The sequence below is a fragment of the Aquarana catesbeiana genome, linkage group LG02 (assembly GCF_042186555.1).
Source record: "Aquarana catesbeiana isolate 2022-GZ linkage group LG02, ASM4218655v1, whole genome shotgun sequence".
Lineage (NCBI taxonomy): Eukaryota > Metazoa > Chordata > Amphibia > Anura > Ranidae > Aquarana > Aquarana catesbeiana.
Genome location: NC_133325.1, coordinates 128,398,361 through 128,413,832, shown reverse-complemented (window position 1 = coordinate 128,413,832; position 15,472 = coordinate 128,398,361). Strand labels below are relative to the sequence as shown.

At 43.7% G+C, this 15,472-nt stretch overlaps 1 protein-coding gene across 1 annotated transcript in view; it reads right to left on the bottom strand.

Moving 5' to 3' along the window:
* The window catches only part of MICU2 (mitochondrial calcium uptake 2), a 621,891-nt gene that overhangs the window by 83,942 nt on the left and 522,477 nt on the right, over nucleotides 1-15,472 (bottom strand). The window contains exon 6 of the mRNA XM_073613444.1: nucleotides 10,730-10,812. Coding sequence (XP_073469545.1) covers nucleotides 10,730-10,812 — 83 coding nt within the window. The remainder of the gene's footprint in view (nucleotides 1-10,729; nucleotides 10,813-15,472) is intronic.

The following is a 15,472-nucleotide window of genomic DNA, read 5'->3' as shown; positions in this document are numbered from 1 at the left end:
ATCCGTCTTCCACATCTGTAATAAGTGGGAGTTCTTCTCCAAGTCTCCACAGGTAAGGCGTAAGTATATGGAAGACATTATCTTATCTACCCACCGTGAGGTAAGGAAGCTCTCCACCATATTTGGTACCACTGTAACCACTCTGGGGACTTGTGCCTGCATTGCATGTTTCAGCTGTAAATAACGAAATAGCATCCACGAAGGAAGATGATAGGTCATTCTAAGTTCTGGGAATGGGAGCAATTTCCCGTTGGGCATAATCTGCTTAATCTGCACTATCCCAAATTTAGCCCATATACTGGGATCTGGGATGGATCTAAAATGCGAGAGTTTGGGATTACCCCATAGTGGGGTGTGAGGGGAGATAGTATCCGGTTTGGCTATGGCTGTAGTAATCTTTTCCCATACTTGTATTGTGGTGCGCATTGGTAAAGTTATATGCGGACTGGCCCTTACTCCCCTATAAACTACGTTTGTGAGGGCTGAGTAGGAACCCATTACGGCTGCTTCAAGATTCACCGCGGGGTTTGATCTAGTCTGTTTGAACCACCAGCGAACAGTGACCAGCACTGCCGCCCAATAATATTTCTGGAAGCATGGTAACACCAGACCTCCAGAGGATAGTGGGAGTTGTAGCTTGGATTTCGCTATTCTTGGAGTTTTCCCACCCCATATAAAAGAGGAGATTACCCCATCCAATTTATGGAAGAAAGAGACAGGGATCGGAACCTGGGTGTTTCTAAAAATATATAAAAACTTGGGGAGAAACGTCATTTTTATTAGATTCACTCTTCCCACTGGCGTCAATGGGAGCGTTTTCCAGGCCTGACATTTTGCAATAAGGGCTTGGAGGATTGGGTATAAATTGTTAGATATTGGGTTAAATCCCTTCGTATTTCAATGCCACGATACCTAAACTGGGTAACTCTTCGAAGGGGGGGTTTAGTTTCAGATAGACTAAACAGGCTAGACTTACTCCAGTTAATTTTGACACCAGAATAACCGCCGTACTGATCTATGATCTCTAGAGCCGCGACCAGAGAATGAGAATCATCACCGAGGTATAAAAGCGTATCGTCCGCGTATAACGAAATCCGTTCCACCAGTGGCCCTATCTCTAATCCCCTCACCGCGTTAGCCGAACGGAGTAGTATAGCCATGGGTTCAATGGCCAGGGCAAATAGCCCTGGGGACAGCGGACAACCTTGTCTTGTCCCTCTACAGAGGTGAAAGGGAGGAGAAAGGTGACCACCAGCACGTACCTGAGCCGTTGGTGATTTGTAAAGCAATTTGACCCAGCTGATAAATTTAGTTCGAATCCAAATTTAGACATGACCTCCCATAAGAAAGCCCACTAAACCGAGTCAAAGGCCTTCTCGGCGTCTAGCGAGGCCACTACCCCGCTATTATTGGGATCTGGAAGAATTGCTATATTAGTGTGGAGTCTGCGGATATTTATATCCGTGCCCTTACCCGGCATAAACCCGGTCTGGTCGCCATGTATTAGGGAGAGTATCACTGAATTCAACCTACCCGCCAAGATCTTAGTGAGGATTTTGGCATCCACATTTAATAAAGATATGGGCGGGTAGGACGAGCACAGTTCCGGATCCTTCCCCGGTTTAGGAATGACAATGATAACTGCGTCCATCATTGAGGCCGGGAGACATTGCTGCGTCAGTGCTTTAGTAAGCGTGGAGTGGAAGTGTGGGCCTGTTATATCCAAGTTGGTTTTGTAGAACTCCGTGGGGAGTCCGTCGGGGCCTGGGGTCTTTCCCGCCTGAAGTGATCTAATGGCTCTTTGGACTTCTTTCAGTGTTATGGGAGCTTCAAGTGTCTGGCTAGCCTCTGCTGTTAGGGTAGGGAAGTCTATCGTCAGGAGAAACTACTTTAACTCTTCAAGGGAGTACATTGCCCTGGATGCATAGAGTTGCCGATAATACCGCTCAAATCTCGCATTAATATGCATGGGATCAGAGAGCAAAGTATCATCCTCATCTCTGATATTCGCAATACAGGAGCCCCCAGTCCGTTCTGTTGCCAACCAGGCCAGTAGTCTACCCGATCGATCACCCTGCTCAAATATGCGCTGGGTCTGAGCAAGGAGGAAGCGCCGACAGGAGTCAGCACGAATGAGCGCCACCTCCCTATATGCAGTGAGCATGTCAGTGTGTGCACTCTGGTCAGGTGAGGCTGTGTATCGAGCCTCCAGTCTTAGGGCCCGTTTTTCAGCCGACGAGAGTTCCAATCTCACCTCCTTCCTAATTTTAGAAATATTAAACTGGTATGTACTTCTGGCATATGCTTTAAATGCATCCCATATCACCAGTGGGGAGGCTGATTGATCATTATGTGTCCAGTATTCCCCAAGTTCTGCTAACATCAACGGTTCCATTTTCTCATCGGTGATCCAGTACCTGGAGAGTCTCCACAGACCCGCACTAGCTGCTGAGTCCGTAGAGAGGTCCAGCATGACCTGGGTATGGTCCGATATGCCACGCGGTAGAAGGGAGACAGCAGTCACCCTAGACAACAGGGGATCAGTGACATAGATTAGATCAATACGTGATAATGTCACATGGGTGGCAGAGTGACATGAAAATTGTCTGCCATGCGGATTTTTCCATCTCCATGTATCATAAAGGCCATATACCTCTGCCCAACGTGACAACGCTGTGTCGGTCATCTGACCTGGGTGTAATTTATCAACACTAGGATTGGGAGTCATGTTGAAATCCCTCGCTATAAGTATATTGGGGGTGGGATAGCTGGCAATAATAAATTGGATTCTATGTAGTATCATCATTTTAGCCGGTGGTGGTACATATAAACCCACTATTACCATATCCAGTCTGTCACACAGTGCGTGTATGACTACATATTGCCCGTCTGGGTCTAGGTGGAGACCCAGAAGCACAAAGGGGAGTGCCTTATGCACCAGAACACTAACTCCCCGGGAGTAGGAAGAATAGGAGGAATGGAAGTATGATCCCACCCAGGGCTTCTTAAGGGAGAGTATTCTGGAGCCCGTAAGATGGGTTTCCTGGAGTAAACAGATGTGCGGGTGGTATTTTTTTAGAAATGAGAACACGAGGGATCTTTTGAGTTTGGAATTGAGCCCCCGCACATTCCAGGATATCACTCTAAGAGGGGCCATATTAGTAGACGAGTAGTTATTGCGTCTTCTCCACCATCCTGACCCTCATCCAGACCCAGGCGCAAACAGGTCAGAAATAATTCTAGCATATAAGCATCAACATAAACCCAAACAGAGCATGACTTTATGTCCTTGGGAGGCAATGCGCCAACAGGGCGCCTTGGAGGCACAGCAGGAAAGCCCACAAACTGCTTATCAGTCCTGTTACCTGCCAGCTAAACCTTATCAAGACATAAACGGAAGAGGAGTCAAGTTCCCTGCGGAAAGTGTATGTTCCCCATATGATAACGGAAATCTATCCACCGCTAAAGGTTGGAATAAGCCGGTGAGGAAGGCTTATAGGGGTTTGGGGGAAGGGAGAGTATCCAACACCGACCCTCCACTCCCCTCATGACGGAGTGTGAACTTAGGAAATATCCTCGTGAGTTAGAGTCCCGGAGTACAACAAAGCAAGTTCTTCTGGGCAATGAGCTCACTGGATAGCGTGTATATCACAAAGTTCTAAGCAGAAGTAACTTGCTGTAAATAGACCCTGCAGCCAGATGTAACAGACAAAAGGACGTTATGCATCACTGTTAATGGCAATAGTGTTTAGTCGGTATCCATTATCCAGTCGGGTAAAAACAAAAAAAGTGCGTTGCAGCAAACAGAAACTCACCCACTGGAGATAAAGAGATTAGGTAGCATTCTGGACTTGGGTTCAGCGCTGTGGGATGGTGTCCAGCCAGTTAGCAGCTTCCTCAGGGATAGTAAAGAATCTGTGCGTTTCCCTGTCCTGAACCCGCAAGCGGGCCAGGAAAAGCATGCTGCACTTGAGGCCTCGCTGGAGTAGAGCTTGTTTCACTTGGTCAAACGATTTGCGCTGTTTCTGCGTCTCCACGGAGAAATCTGGAAAAATCATCAGACGTGACCCCTTGAAACGCAGAGCCTCCATATTCCTGCTTTCCTGCAGCACAGCATCCCGGTCACGATAATTCAGTAGCCGAAGGATGAACGTGCGAGGTGGGGCCCCAGGAGGGCCTCGGGCAGCCGGCATTCTATGGGCCCGTTCCACCGCAAAGAAGGGGGAGAAAGCCTCCTGAGGGAACAACTGGCGGAGAAGGCGCTCGGTAAACCCAGCTGGGTCAGGATCTTCAGCCTTCTCCAGTAGTCCTATGATTTGGAGATTGTTCCTCCGATTGCGGTTCTCCACGTCCTCTGCCCGATACTCCAGTGTCTTCACTTTAGTGGTGAGGGTGCGGAGAGATGATTTATGTTCTCCAAGCACGTCCTCCGTGTCCCCCACGCGGCGCTCCACCTCCGACAGACGAGTCCTTAACTTATCCATGTCCTTTCGAATTAAACCCATCTCCAGCTGTATTTTGTCAATCTTTCCTGTCAGTGTCGTTTGGCAGGTGCTGATTGCCTGCATCAGCGCGGTGAAATGATCTGTGTCCTGGATCTCAGGGTCCGCTTCCTCAGTTTGAGACGCCATGTTAGCCATCTTGTTGCTATCAGCGTTCCCGCCACGGGGAGTAGTGCGGGTTGCGGAGGGCTTCTTGTGCGCGGTGGAGCGGCGGTTATAGGGCATACCAGGTCTGGGGGTCCGTAGTTGTATCTGGGTATGACCAGATTTATAAAGGTCCGCAGGGAATCAGGATTTTTAGCAGGCGGGGTGTCGGAGCCTCTCAACTATGCGTCCATCCCGGGCGCCATCTTGGACACGCCCCCACCAGCCCCTTGTTATATGGGCTATGTGGACCTGGGCACACACCACGCTGGCTGTCCACAACACCCGGACACAAGGTTGGAGATCCCGTCCCACCCAAGACTCTTAGGAATCTCCAAACTACAGAGCCTCATCCGGCGATGGCAAAATCTGGAGAAAACTGCTCCTCTCAAAACCTACGCTCTGTAGTCAGCAGACATGCAAACGCTGTGTCCATTTTCAATCCCTTTCTATAGGGACAGAGCCTCGCTCTGTCACAATACTTTAAGACATAATATCACTTTTCACATACCTTGGCTCATATGATACAGTGAACAAATCAAGCAATTCTAAAAATATAACCTTTCTGTTCATTTCTCATGTTGTTACATGAAAGTTTGACTAATATCCTCAACTATTCTGCCAGCTTTGCTGACTGTAATGCTGGGTACACACGGGCCAAAAGTGGTCCAGGAACCGGCTGACTTTTGGCCCGTGTGTACAGCACCCTGCCCGACTAAAGCCAGTCTCACAACCGGCTTCTGTCAAAGGAACATGCTGGAAAACCAGCATCTGATCAGCGTGTTGTGCGGGTGGACAGTCCCCCTGTCAGAACACAATTGTTCAGCAGGGAGGTCGCTGCACTAACATTGCATGTGTTAGACCAGTGATCTGTACAGTTTTTTTTTTTCGTTCAGCCCGCTGGGTTGAATGAAAAAAATAAACGTATAGTGTGTACCCAGCTTAAAATGGTTGTTAACCCACCAGTGTATCTTTACATAATCCTCTCTGTTTTTAAATTTAATGGCCCCCTCCCATTCTGCTGCTCAAATTACTGTTTCTTTTTAATATAATCCTTTATTTTTTATGTTTTGGCCCCCTGTGACTGTGCTTTTTAAAAATAATGCTGTATGTACCTTGTTTACAGAGCCCTAATCTGTGCTCATTGACCCACCCGCCTATCCCCTCTCTCAACCCGACTGATGCAGTGGACGGGGCCGGGGATCCCCCGCTGCATCTGTCAGGCCACAAGAGGAGAGAGAGGCGGGTCAATGAGCGCAGATCAGCGTTCTGTAAACTAGGCATGTACAGCATTATTTTTACAATGCACAGTCACAGGGGGCCAAAACATAAAAAATAAAGGATTATATTAAAAAGAAACAGTAATTTGAGCAGCAGAATGGGACAGGGCAGTGCAGACACGGAGCAGACAGGCAGAGAGAAAAGGGGGGAGAGGATGGAGGAGAGGACATAGGCGACACAGAGGAGGACTGCGGCTGACAGAGGCACGTACGCTAATAACCGTGTCCTGATACATCGGGGTCAGCGTACAGGGGGAAGGTAGAAACTAGCAGTATCAGCCAGGTATTAAAGGTGATACAGGGGGCCAAATGACACAGCACAAGCACTGTGCTGTATAACATGCTTTAACGGAGCAGGATCTTTATTTTTTGGGATAACAAACACTTTAAGCCATACACAGGCCTCCACAAACACAACACAAGAGTAATTGTATCAAAGAAAGCATCCCCAGCATCCCTCACCCTCTGATGGATACAGACTCAAATTCCTACAGGGAGGAGCAAACTGCAAGCACATTTAAAGGGATTCCATGGATACCCTCATTAAAACAAACACAAGCTGTCTGCCGGTCCTTTCCTTCTCAGCAATAGTTCCACCTGTTTTAAATATACAGCTGCCATCAACAGCTGTTTCTCTGGAATTTCTGAACTGCAGTAATTATGATTTTAAGACTGTAAATACTTAGAATGGCTGAAGTGATATAACATTTACTGTTTACTATGAAAGTGCATTTATTCTTTAAAGTGGGACTCCAAAAGATTAATTTCAGTTTGTGGTTGAACAGGAAATGGTTTGTCAGGTTAGAAATTCAAAACACCCAGAAAAGTTAAGCTGTGGACACCCGATTTAAAGCAGAGAAACATTACGAGTGGAGTTCTGCTTTAATCTTCTTAGCGTGATCTTGCAATGTAGAGCAAAACAAGAAATTATGAAAACAGTCATATTTCCACATAAAAACAGATCACATACCTTCTCGTGTTCATCTCATTCCTCAAATGCCAGCAAGAATAAAAAATTGTCTTGAATTAAAACGTATTAAATAAACACTTGTATTATGCTCCCAGAATTCATTTTCCAGTTTCTATTAAAATGGGGGGTGGATATATTTGAGTTAAATATAGAGCTTCCCCTTCTCATATCTGGAATCCCCATTGGCGCTTTAAAATACTGTATCTGTACCAGTATCTGCTGGTTATATCTCTTCCACCATCTCGACCATCTGGAGTTACCATTTCAGAACCCTCTGGATAAAGGCCCTGGCTGGGTATCTAGCTTGCCTTGTGGTAAGCGCGCAATTTTTGTGGTGTCGGCACATTGTGGTGGTGGAACTCGTCACTGATTATAATCTACTTATGCACATTTGTGTTTATGGACCTTATTTAACACTAATGTACTAAAACTTACCAATGAACTACTAACTCCATTACTCATACTCTTAGAGCTTTCTGCTGATTTTGACAATCGGCTACCTACTCCTTCTCAAACTCCACTCCCTTGGCCTCCATGACTCTGCTCTTCCCTGGTTCTCCTGCTACCTAAGTACATCTTCAGTGTACAACTAACTCCTCCGCTCCTTTTCCTCTTTTTGTTGGAGCACCCCAAGGCTCTTTCCTTGGGCCTCTCCTATTCTCACTTCACACCTCTTCCCTGGGCCAGTGGTTAACCTCCCACAGCTAACACAATACCACCTCTACACAGTCAACACCCATATATATCTCTCTACTCCCCAGCTCACCCCTCAATCTCTTCACATATCACAAATTTACTGAGACAAAGGAGTATGGATGTCACACCATTTCCTCAAACTCAATTGGGGGATTTTATAAAACTCGTGCACTCAGAATCTGGTGTACCTGTGCACTTTAGCCAATCAGCTTCTAACCTCATTTTGTTCAATTGAGCTTTGGCAATAAAATCTGGAAGCTGATTTTGGTTATGGTGCAGAAGTGCACCCGATTTTGCATCTCCAGCTTTAGTAAATAAAACCCAATCTGTCTAAAACCGAGCTTGTAATATTTCCTCCTTCCCAATCCCCCCTTGTGACTTTACCAATTATTGGTCTCTCCACACACGCCAGGGTGCTGGGTGTAATCCTAGACTCTGACCTCCTTTGGGTCCCACATCCAATCACTGGCTAAATCTTACCAGCTTAAACTCTGCAACATTTCCAGAATTCGCCCCTTCTTAATAAATGACACCATAAAACAACTTATTCACTCCCTGGTTATCTCCTGCCACTCCCTCCTTACTATCCTACCTTTACATAGGCTATACCCCTTTAGTCTATCATGGCTGCTGCCCCTCTCTGACAATCCCTTCACTGGCTTCCCCTAGCCCAAAATACTAACCACAACATATAAACCCACCCACAACACTATATCACCAGCGGTGGCAACAGCAAAACGTGAGCATCCGTTATTCAGCAGAGAAGGAGTACTGAAAAAGCCTTTATAGGCATAAATAGAATAAATAGTAACTCCTATTTAGAAGGCAATTATTGTGTTACTTTGCCTTAAAGGGGCTGTAAACCCCCCCCCTTTTTTTTTTTTTAAAACAGCAAACATGTTACCTCCACTGTGAAGTTTGTTTTGCACAGAGTGGTCCCGGTCCTCCTCTTCTGGGGTCCCTTAGCGGCACTGGTGGCTCCTCCCTGCATCGAGTGTCCACGTTGGAGAAGGCTCTCCTGAGGTGGACACCCAAATCCTGCATCTGTGTCCATTCACACAGAATGCAGGACTCGGCCCCGCCCCCCCAGCGCCACGTCATTGGATTTGATTGAAAGCAGCGGGAGCCAATGGCTGCGCTGCTATCAAGCTATCCAATCAGGACACGAGACACCAGCTAGAGCTGGTGTGCTCGTTCCAGGCCAGAGGATGACTTAGGTTACTTAGGGAACTCAGTCAAATGATTGCCAGACCGTTGTTCCTAATTTTTACAGACAGTCTACTGACTGGAATGGTACCAGCTGATTGGAAAAAAGCCAATGTAGCACCAATATTTAAAAAGGGCCCAAAATACATCCCTGGGAATTACAGACCAACATCAATAGTATGTAAACTCTTGGAGGGGATGATAAGGGACTATATACAAGATTTTAGTAATGAGAACGGTATCATTAGCGGTAATCAGCATGGATTCATGAAGAATCGTTCTTGCCAAACCAATCTACTAACCTTCTATGAGGAGGTGAGTTGCCATCTAGATAAAGGAAGGCCCGTAGACATGGTGTATCTGGATTTTGCAAAAGCATTTGACACAGCTCCCCATAAACGTTTACTGTACAAAATAAGGTCCGTTGGCATGGACCATAGGGTGAGTACATGGATTGAAAACTGGCTACAAGGGCGAGTTCAGAGGGTGGTGATAAATGGGGAGTACTCGGAATGGTCAGGGGTAGGTAGTGGGGTTCCCCAGGGTTCTGTGCCGGGACCAAATCTATTTATTTTGTTCATAAACGACCTGGAGGATGGGATAAACAGTTCAATCTCTGTATTTGCAGACGACACTAAGCTAAGCAGGGCAATAACTTCTCCGCAGGATGTGGAAACCTTGCAAAAAGATCTGAACAAATTAATGGGGTGGGCAACTACATGGCAGATGAGGTTCAATGTAGAAAAATGTAAAATAATGCATTTGGGTGGCAAAAATATGAATGCAATCTATACACTGGGGGAGAACCTCTGGGGGAATCTAGGATGGAAAAGGACCTGGGGGTCCTAGTAGATGATAGGCTCGGCAATGGCATGCAATGCCAAGCTTCTGCTAACAAAGCAAACAGAATATTGGCATGCATTAAAAAGGGGATCAACTCCAGAGATAAAATGATAATTCTCCCACTCTACAAGACTCTGGTCCGGCCGCACCTAGAGTATGCTGTCCAGTTCTGGGCACCAGTCCTCAGGAAGGATGTACTGGAAATGGAGCAAGTACAAAGAAGGGCAACAAAGCTAATAAAGGGTCTGGAGGATCTTAGTTATGAGGAAAGGTTGCGAGCACTGAACTTATTCTCTCTGGAGAAGAGACGCTTAAGAGGGGATATGATTTCAATATACAAATACCGTACTGGTGACCCTACAATAGAAATAAAACTTTTGCAGAAGAGAGTTTAACAAGACTCGTGACCACTCATTAAAATTAGAAGAAAAGAGGTTTAACCTTAAACTACATAGAGGGTTCTTTACTGTAAGAGCAGCAAGGATGTGGAATTCCCTTCCACAGGCGGTGGTCTCAGCGGGGAGCATCGATAGCTTCAAGAAACTATTAGATAAGCACCTGAATGACCGCAACATACAGGGATATACAATGTAATACTGACACATAATCACACATAGGTTGGACTTGATGGACTTGTGTCTTTTTTCAACCTCGCCTACTATGTAACTATGACAGCGTTCAGGTAAGTAAAACAGGGGGGGCTGTAGCACTACAGAAGGTATTTCACCTTAATGCTTAGAATGCATTAAAGTGAAAAACCATGAGGGTTTACAACCCCTTTAAAGGGATCCTGTCAAGATATAAATATGGGAGCAGTCATTACACCGTCAAAAAAAGTCAGCCATAGTGACTTCTATAATTCTATCCCAAAAGCGATCAAGAAGGGGATCTCAACAATATTTCACAACCAGGGTTATAAAAACAGATACTTGGCAATATGCAAAATGCACAAAGTAACCAATCTCAGTTTAAATTTACTGCATTTAAATCACTGAAGACAAAACTCCAATAACCATAGCAAGGTCAGAGAAGGATCGCAGAGGCTCAGTAATATTGGAGAAGTACCTGCATAAAAGTAAAATGCTTACCTTGAAAAACTCTCTCTTCTCCACCTGTTCATTGCCATCAGTATCCAGCATTTGGAATGCAATATCGAATCCAGTCTTTGGTTCTGAAAAAGGAAAAATACTCTTAATGACTACATAAATACCCTTGCTGAATCAGACTGTAAAGTGAAAAGCCCATTACGTGCCCCTTATGCTTTAAAAGAAATGTCATCTAATCGCTTCTTACATCCAAACTGTTAACATAAAATAAGTGTGTTTTTTCCCCCACTTTTATTGGCTGAACTAGATGATCTTGTGTGTAGGGGCCGGGGGGGGGGGTTAAACACAAAAAAACTGCCAGTCCTCCAGTGGTAGGGGAAGGTACTAACACAGGATCTTTAAGTGGCCCTACTAGAAAGTCTGCATGAGGTCTGCCCAGGATCCACTGTAAGCTTGGTGGTAAAGGCCCCAGTTTGTGAAGATGGTTTTACAACTATAAGGTTTGCAGTTTCTGTCAGTCTTCAACCACAAACCCTACAGCCTGAGAGAGGGTGACACAAATATCTTTCTTTAAACACCTAACCTACACAAAAACCACTTATTAACCACAAAGCCTACATAGCCAACATCAACTTAACCACAACAAAGCCGCTCAGCAGTTTTGCATATTATCCACACTTGATTTTAATAATGAATAATACAATTATTTTTTCTTCATGGTTAATTCTACACAACGGCTTAATAATAAAATGATCTAATGTTTTTGCAGAAAAGATGTGTTCAGCAATTCGCGGTAAGGGAATCAAAAAATTACATAACTCCGTTATGCCAAAATATAATTGAAATGTAGAATATCTGCAGCTTGTTATTACCAATGAAGAATTTAGAACATTTTTTAAAATTGACACAATGGATCAGTTCATTAAAATTGATGTTATTTCTGCTCTGTTCGCTGTTTTTCAATAAAATTCACAAATGGAAATATTGTTTAGGAGCAGATTTTTTTTTTTTTGCCACATGAAACTGCAATTTAAAGAGGACCCTGGTAGCTGGCCTCAAAAAGGAGCAGGCAGGTTCCTCGTTCTCGTAGTATTAGCTTAGTCCCATAGTCCGTTTCTTAACTTTTCCCCTCCTCAATTCGCTCTTCTGTTACAACCTCTATAAATTCTAAAATCAGGGACCATACAGGTAATGTCTATATATATCCAGGATGTAGGCCTTGCATCCTTCAGGACTGTGGCCCTCAACAAATTCTAGGGCAACAGACTATCACAACGCTTAAAGTGGAGTTCCACCCACTTTTACAACTCTTTAGCATCCCTCACTAAACTATGCACTGTAAACGAATTGGATATTTTTTTTTTTCTCAGCACCTACTGTATATCTGCTGTATTCAGTTTTCACTTCCTCCTCCCTGGCCGTGGCCCATCGCATCATTTCCTGTTTGCAATGCCTTCTGGGAAGGGGCAGCAACTTCCTCTGACACTGCCGTTGCTATGGAAACCTGACCTGAAACCTATTACACTGCTTGTGCTGCACTGAGCATGTGCGAGATCTGCAAGGATGAGATCCAGGAAGAAATACAGTCTGGCTTCAGATGCCCACACTTAAGATGGCCACGGCCTGCTGTAAGTTTATAAAATAACAAACTACTGCTATAAACTAACAAAACAGACCTTAGTTTACAGACTAACTTTACTAGAATACATTAAGCTTGTTTATTATAGGGGTATTTTTATTTAAAAAGTATAATTTCGGCCAGAACACCACTTTAAATATTAATCACCTGGACATACTGTCTATGAACATGTATAATAATATATGGGAGGTCACCGCTCTATGACAATCGCTCCTCCTAGAATCAGCTGTCTCCACAACTAAATGGATGCCGGCTCTGTTTGCAACAGAGATGTAGAAACAAAGATACGCTGGATAGCCGCACTCCAATATTCACCTTTTTATTGTGTAAAAACAAGTGTAACATGTATAATATCATCTTGGCTGTAACAGTTTATGTTGAAGACTTGCTTCAGCTGTGCCTGAGGAATTGTACCTTCTGTGTATCTTTTTATACTCACCTGTATCGGTGTCCTAAATAAGGAAATTAAAAAAAAAAAAAAAAGGACAGGCAGAGGGCAAAGTCTATCCACTTGTATTGCTTGTGGGGAGCCTCTAACAGAGACTTCTATCCATTCCTATGCAGATGTGTAGTGCAGATTTCTTTACACCCATAGTTTACATTTGGACTACTGCATTCTGCACCAATTACAGATTGTGTACATCTTTTTCTAGGAGGTCTATACACCTGGCATGACAGTAAACTATATTTGAGGTTATGAAAGCATCAATAAGGGTTAGCAGATCTTATAGGCCTATGTACACAACATTATAGTAATCACCCTGCTATTTTATAGAAGTTTCAGTTATGGATGGCAGATCTTCTGGAGTGGATACTACCAAAGCAAATCAACTTGTGTTTTCAATTTGTCGATGTCCATGAGCCTGGCAAGGGATTTGAAAATAATAAATAAATCACCAAATGATTTAAAAATCAATCATTTCACGGTAAGTAAAATAATCTACAAGTGGCACAGCTTTCAAATCTTCTAATTTGTCCAGACTTGACTGGCCCATGAAATTTAACCCAGGAGCTATTTAATGTTTAACCACTTCAGCCCCGGAAGGATTTACCCCCTTCCTGACCAGGCCATTTTTTGCAATATGTCACTGTGTTACTTTAACTGACAATTGCATGGTCGCGCGTCGTTGTGCACAAACAAAATTTATGTTCTTTTTTCCCCACAAATAGAGCTTTCTTTTGGTGGTACTTGATCACCTCTGTGGTTTTTATTTTTTTGGCTATAAACAAAAAAAGAGACAATATTTTTTACTTTGTGCTATAATAAATGACCAAATTAAAAAAAAAAAAAACAAAAAAAAAAAACACAAACATTTTCCTCAGTTTAGGCCGATATGGATTCTACATATTTTTGGTAAATAAATAAATAAAAAAAAGAACGCAATAAGCATATATTGATTGGTTTGCGCAAAAGTTATAGTGCCTACAAAATAGGTTATTGATTTATGGCATTTGTATTATTTTTTTTTACTACTAATGGCGGTGATCTGTGATTTTTATTGGGACTGCAACATTGCGGCGGACAGATCGGACACTTTTTTGAAACCATTGACATTTATACAGCGATCGGTGCTATCAATAGCCACTGATTACTGTAAAAATGTTACTGGCAGGGAAGGGGTTAACACTAGGGGCATACATAGGGTTAAATGTGTTCCATCAGTGTGTGTTCTAACTGTGGGAGGATGGGACTTATTGGGGGAGGAGACTGATCGGTGTTCCTAAATACTAGGAACACAAAATCTGTCTCCTCTCCCCTGACAGAATGTGTATTTGTGTGTTTACACACATAGATCCCTGTTCCTGCTCTGTCAGGAGTGATCGCGGGTGCCTGGCTGACATTGCGGCGGCAGGGCACGTGCATCGGCTCCTCAGTGACGTGCTGAGTGCGTGCCCCCTATACCTCTTAAAACGGCCGCCGTACAGCTATGGCGATTTGCACAGGGGAGCCAGTCTGCCGCTGTCAAACGATAGCGGGTGGTCAGCATGTGGTTAAAGAACTCTCTTTCAATGTGCATGCATCTACAACCAGAAAAGATTGCATCAATTTAACCTGCATGAGAGGTGTGAAGAAAAAGGCACTGCTGTCCAAAAAGAACAATAGAGCAAATCTACAGTTTGTCGCTGAACATAAAGGCAAAGACTAGGCCTTTTGGCAAAATGTGCTGAACAGTGATCAAAGACATGCTTCCCTGCAAACCAAGGACATGACTTTGGAAGCAGAACCATGACTTCCTCTGCACCATGAAAAAGGAAATTTCAAGGTTTGGGGTGCTTCACTAAGCAGCTCACAGTCCTCAAGTCAACTACACATTCTGCATCATATCAACATGTGCTTGATATGCGAGTGAGGTAACTGAAAAAGCGGAAACTGAACCGGAAATTAGTCTTTCAACACAATAATAATCCATAGCACGCAAGCAAATCCACCAAGGAATGTCTCACAAACAAGAATCAGGGGGTTATGGGCTGCCCTAATCAAAGCCCTGATTTAATTCCCTTTAAAGTTTTGTAGGGGGATTTTTGAAATTGGCAGATCATGGAATTTTGCATGAAGTAGGATGGAGAAAAATGTCTGGTGGGCAGTTATACAAAATGCCTACAAGAAGTCAATTTAAAAGGCACTTTTCTCTTGTGTTATCATTCAAGTTTATCTCCTTTATCTGTAGGCAATATATGAATAGAAGATCAAATGTTTGCCTGTTCAAATATGCTGAAAAAGTCCACAATTTCCATGTGGTGTAGTAGTTTTTCACTTGACTGTATAAAACTCAAAATTGTACAGGGCAGCAGAAGCCTCTCCCAAAAATGTGCAGCACCACCACAACAAAAGAAAACAGCAAGCACATCATTTATTTATGGTTAATTTGAGGATAAATCAATGTAAATTACCTAAAGGACACCAATAACACCCACTGCCTTATCGGACCTACACATTAAGATTCCTTTAAATACTATTTTATAAAGTTACACAAATTTTGGTTTTGAAACTTATGGTATCCTCTTGAGCTGGATTAAGGTACTTTTAAAATATGTCATGTTGAAAACATTTAATCCTCAAAATAGTTATTCTGCAAGAAAAAAAAAAAAAAAAAAGCAGCTACATTTTATCGCATACCGTTTTAGCTTATCTAGTGTGAAAGGCC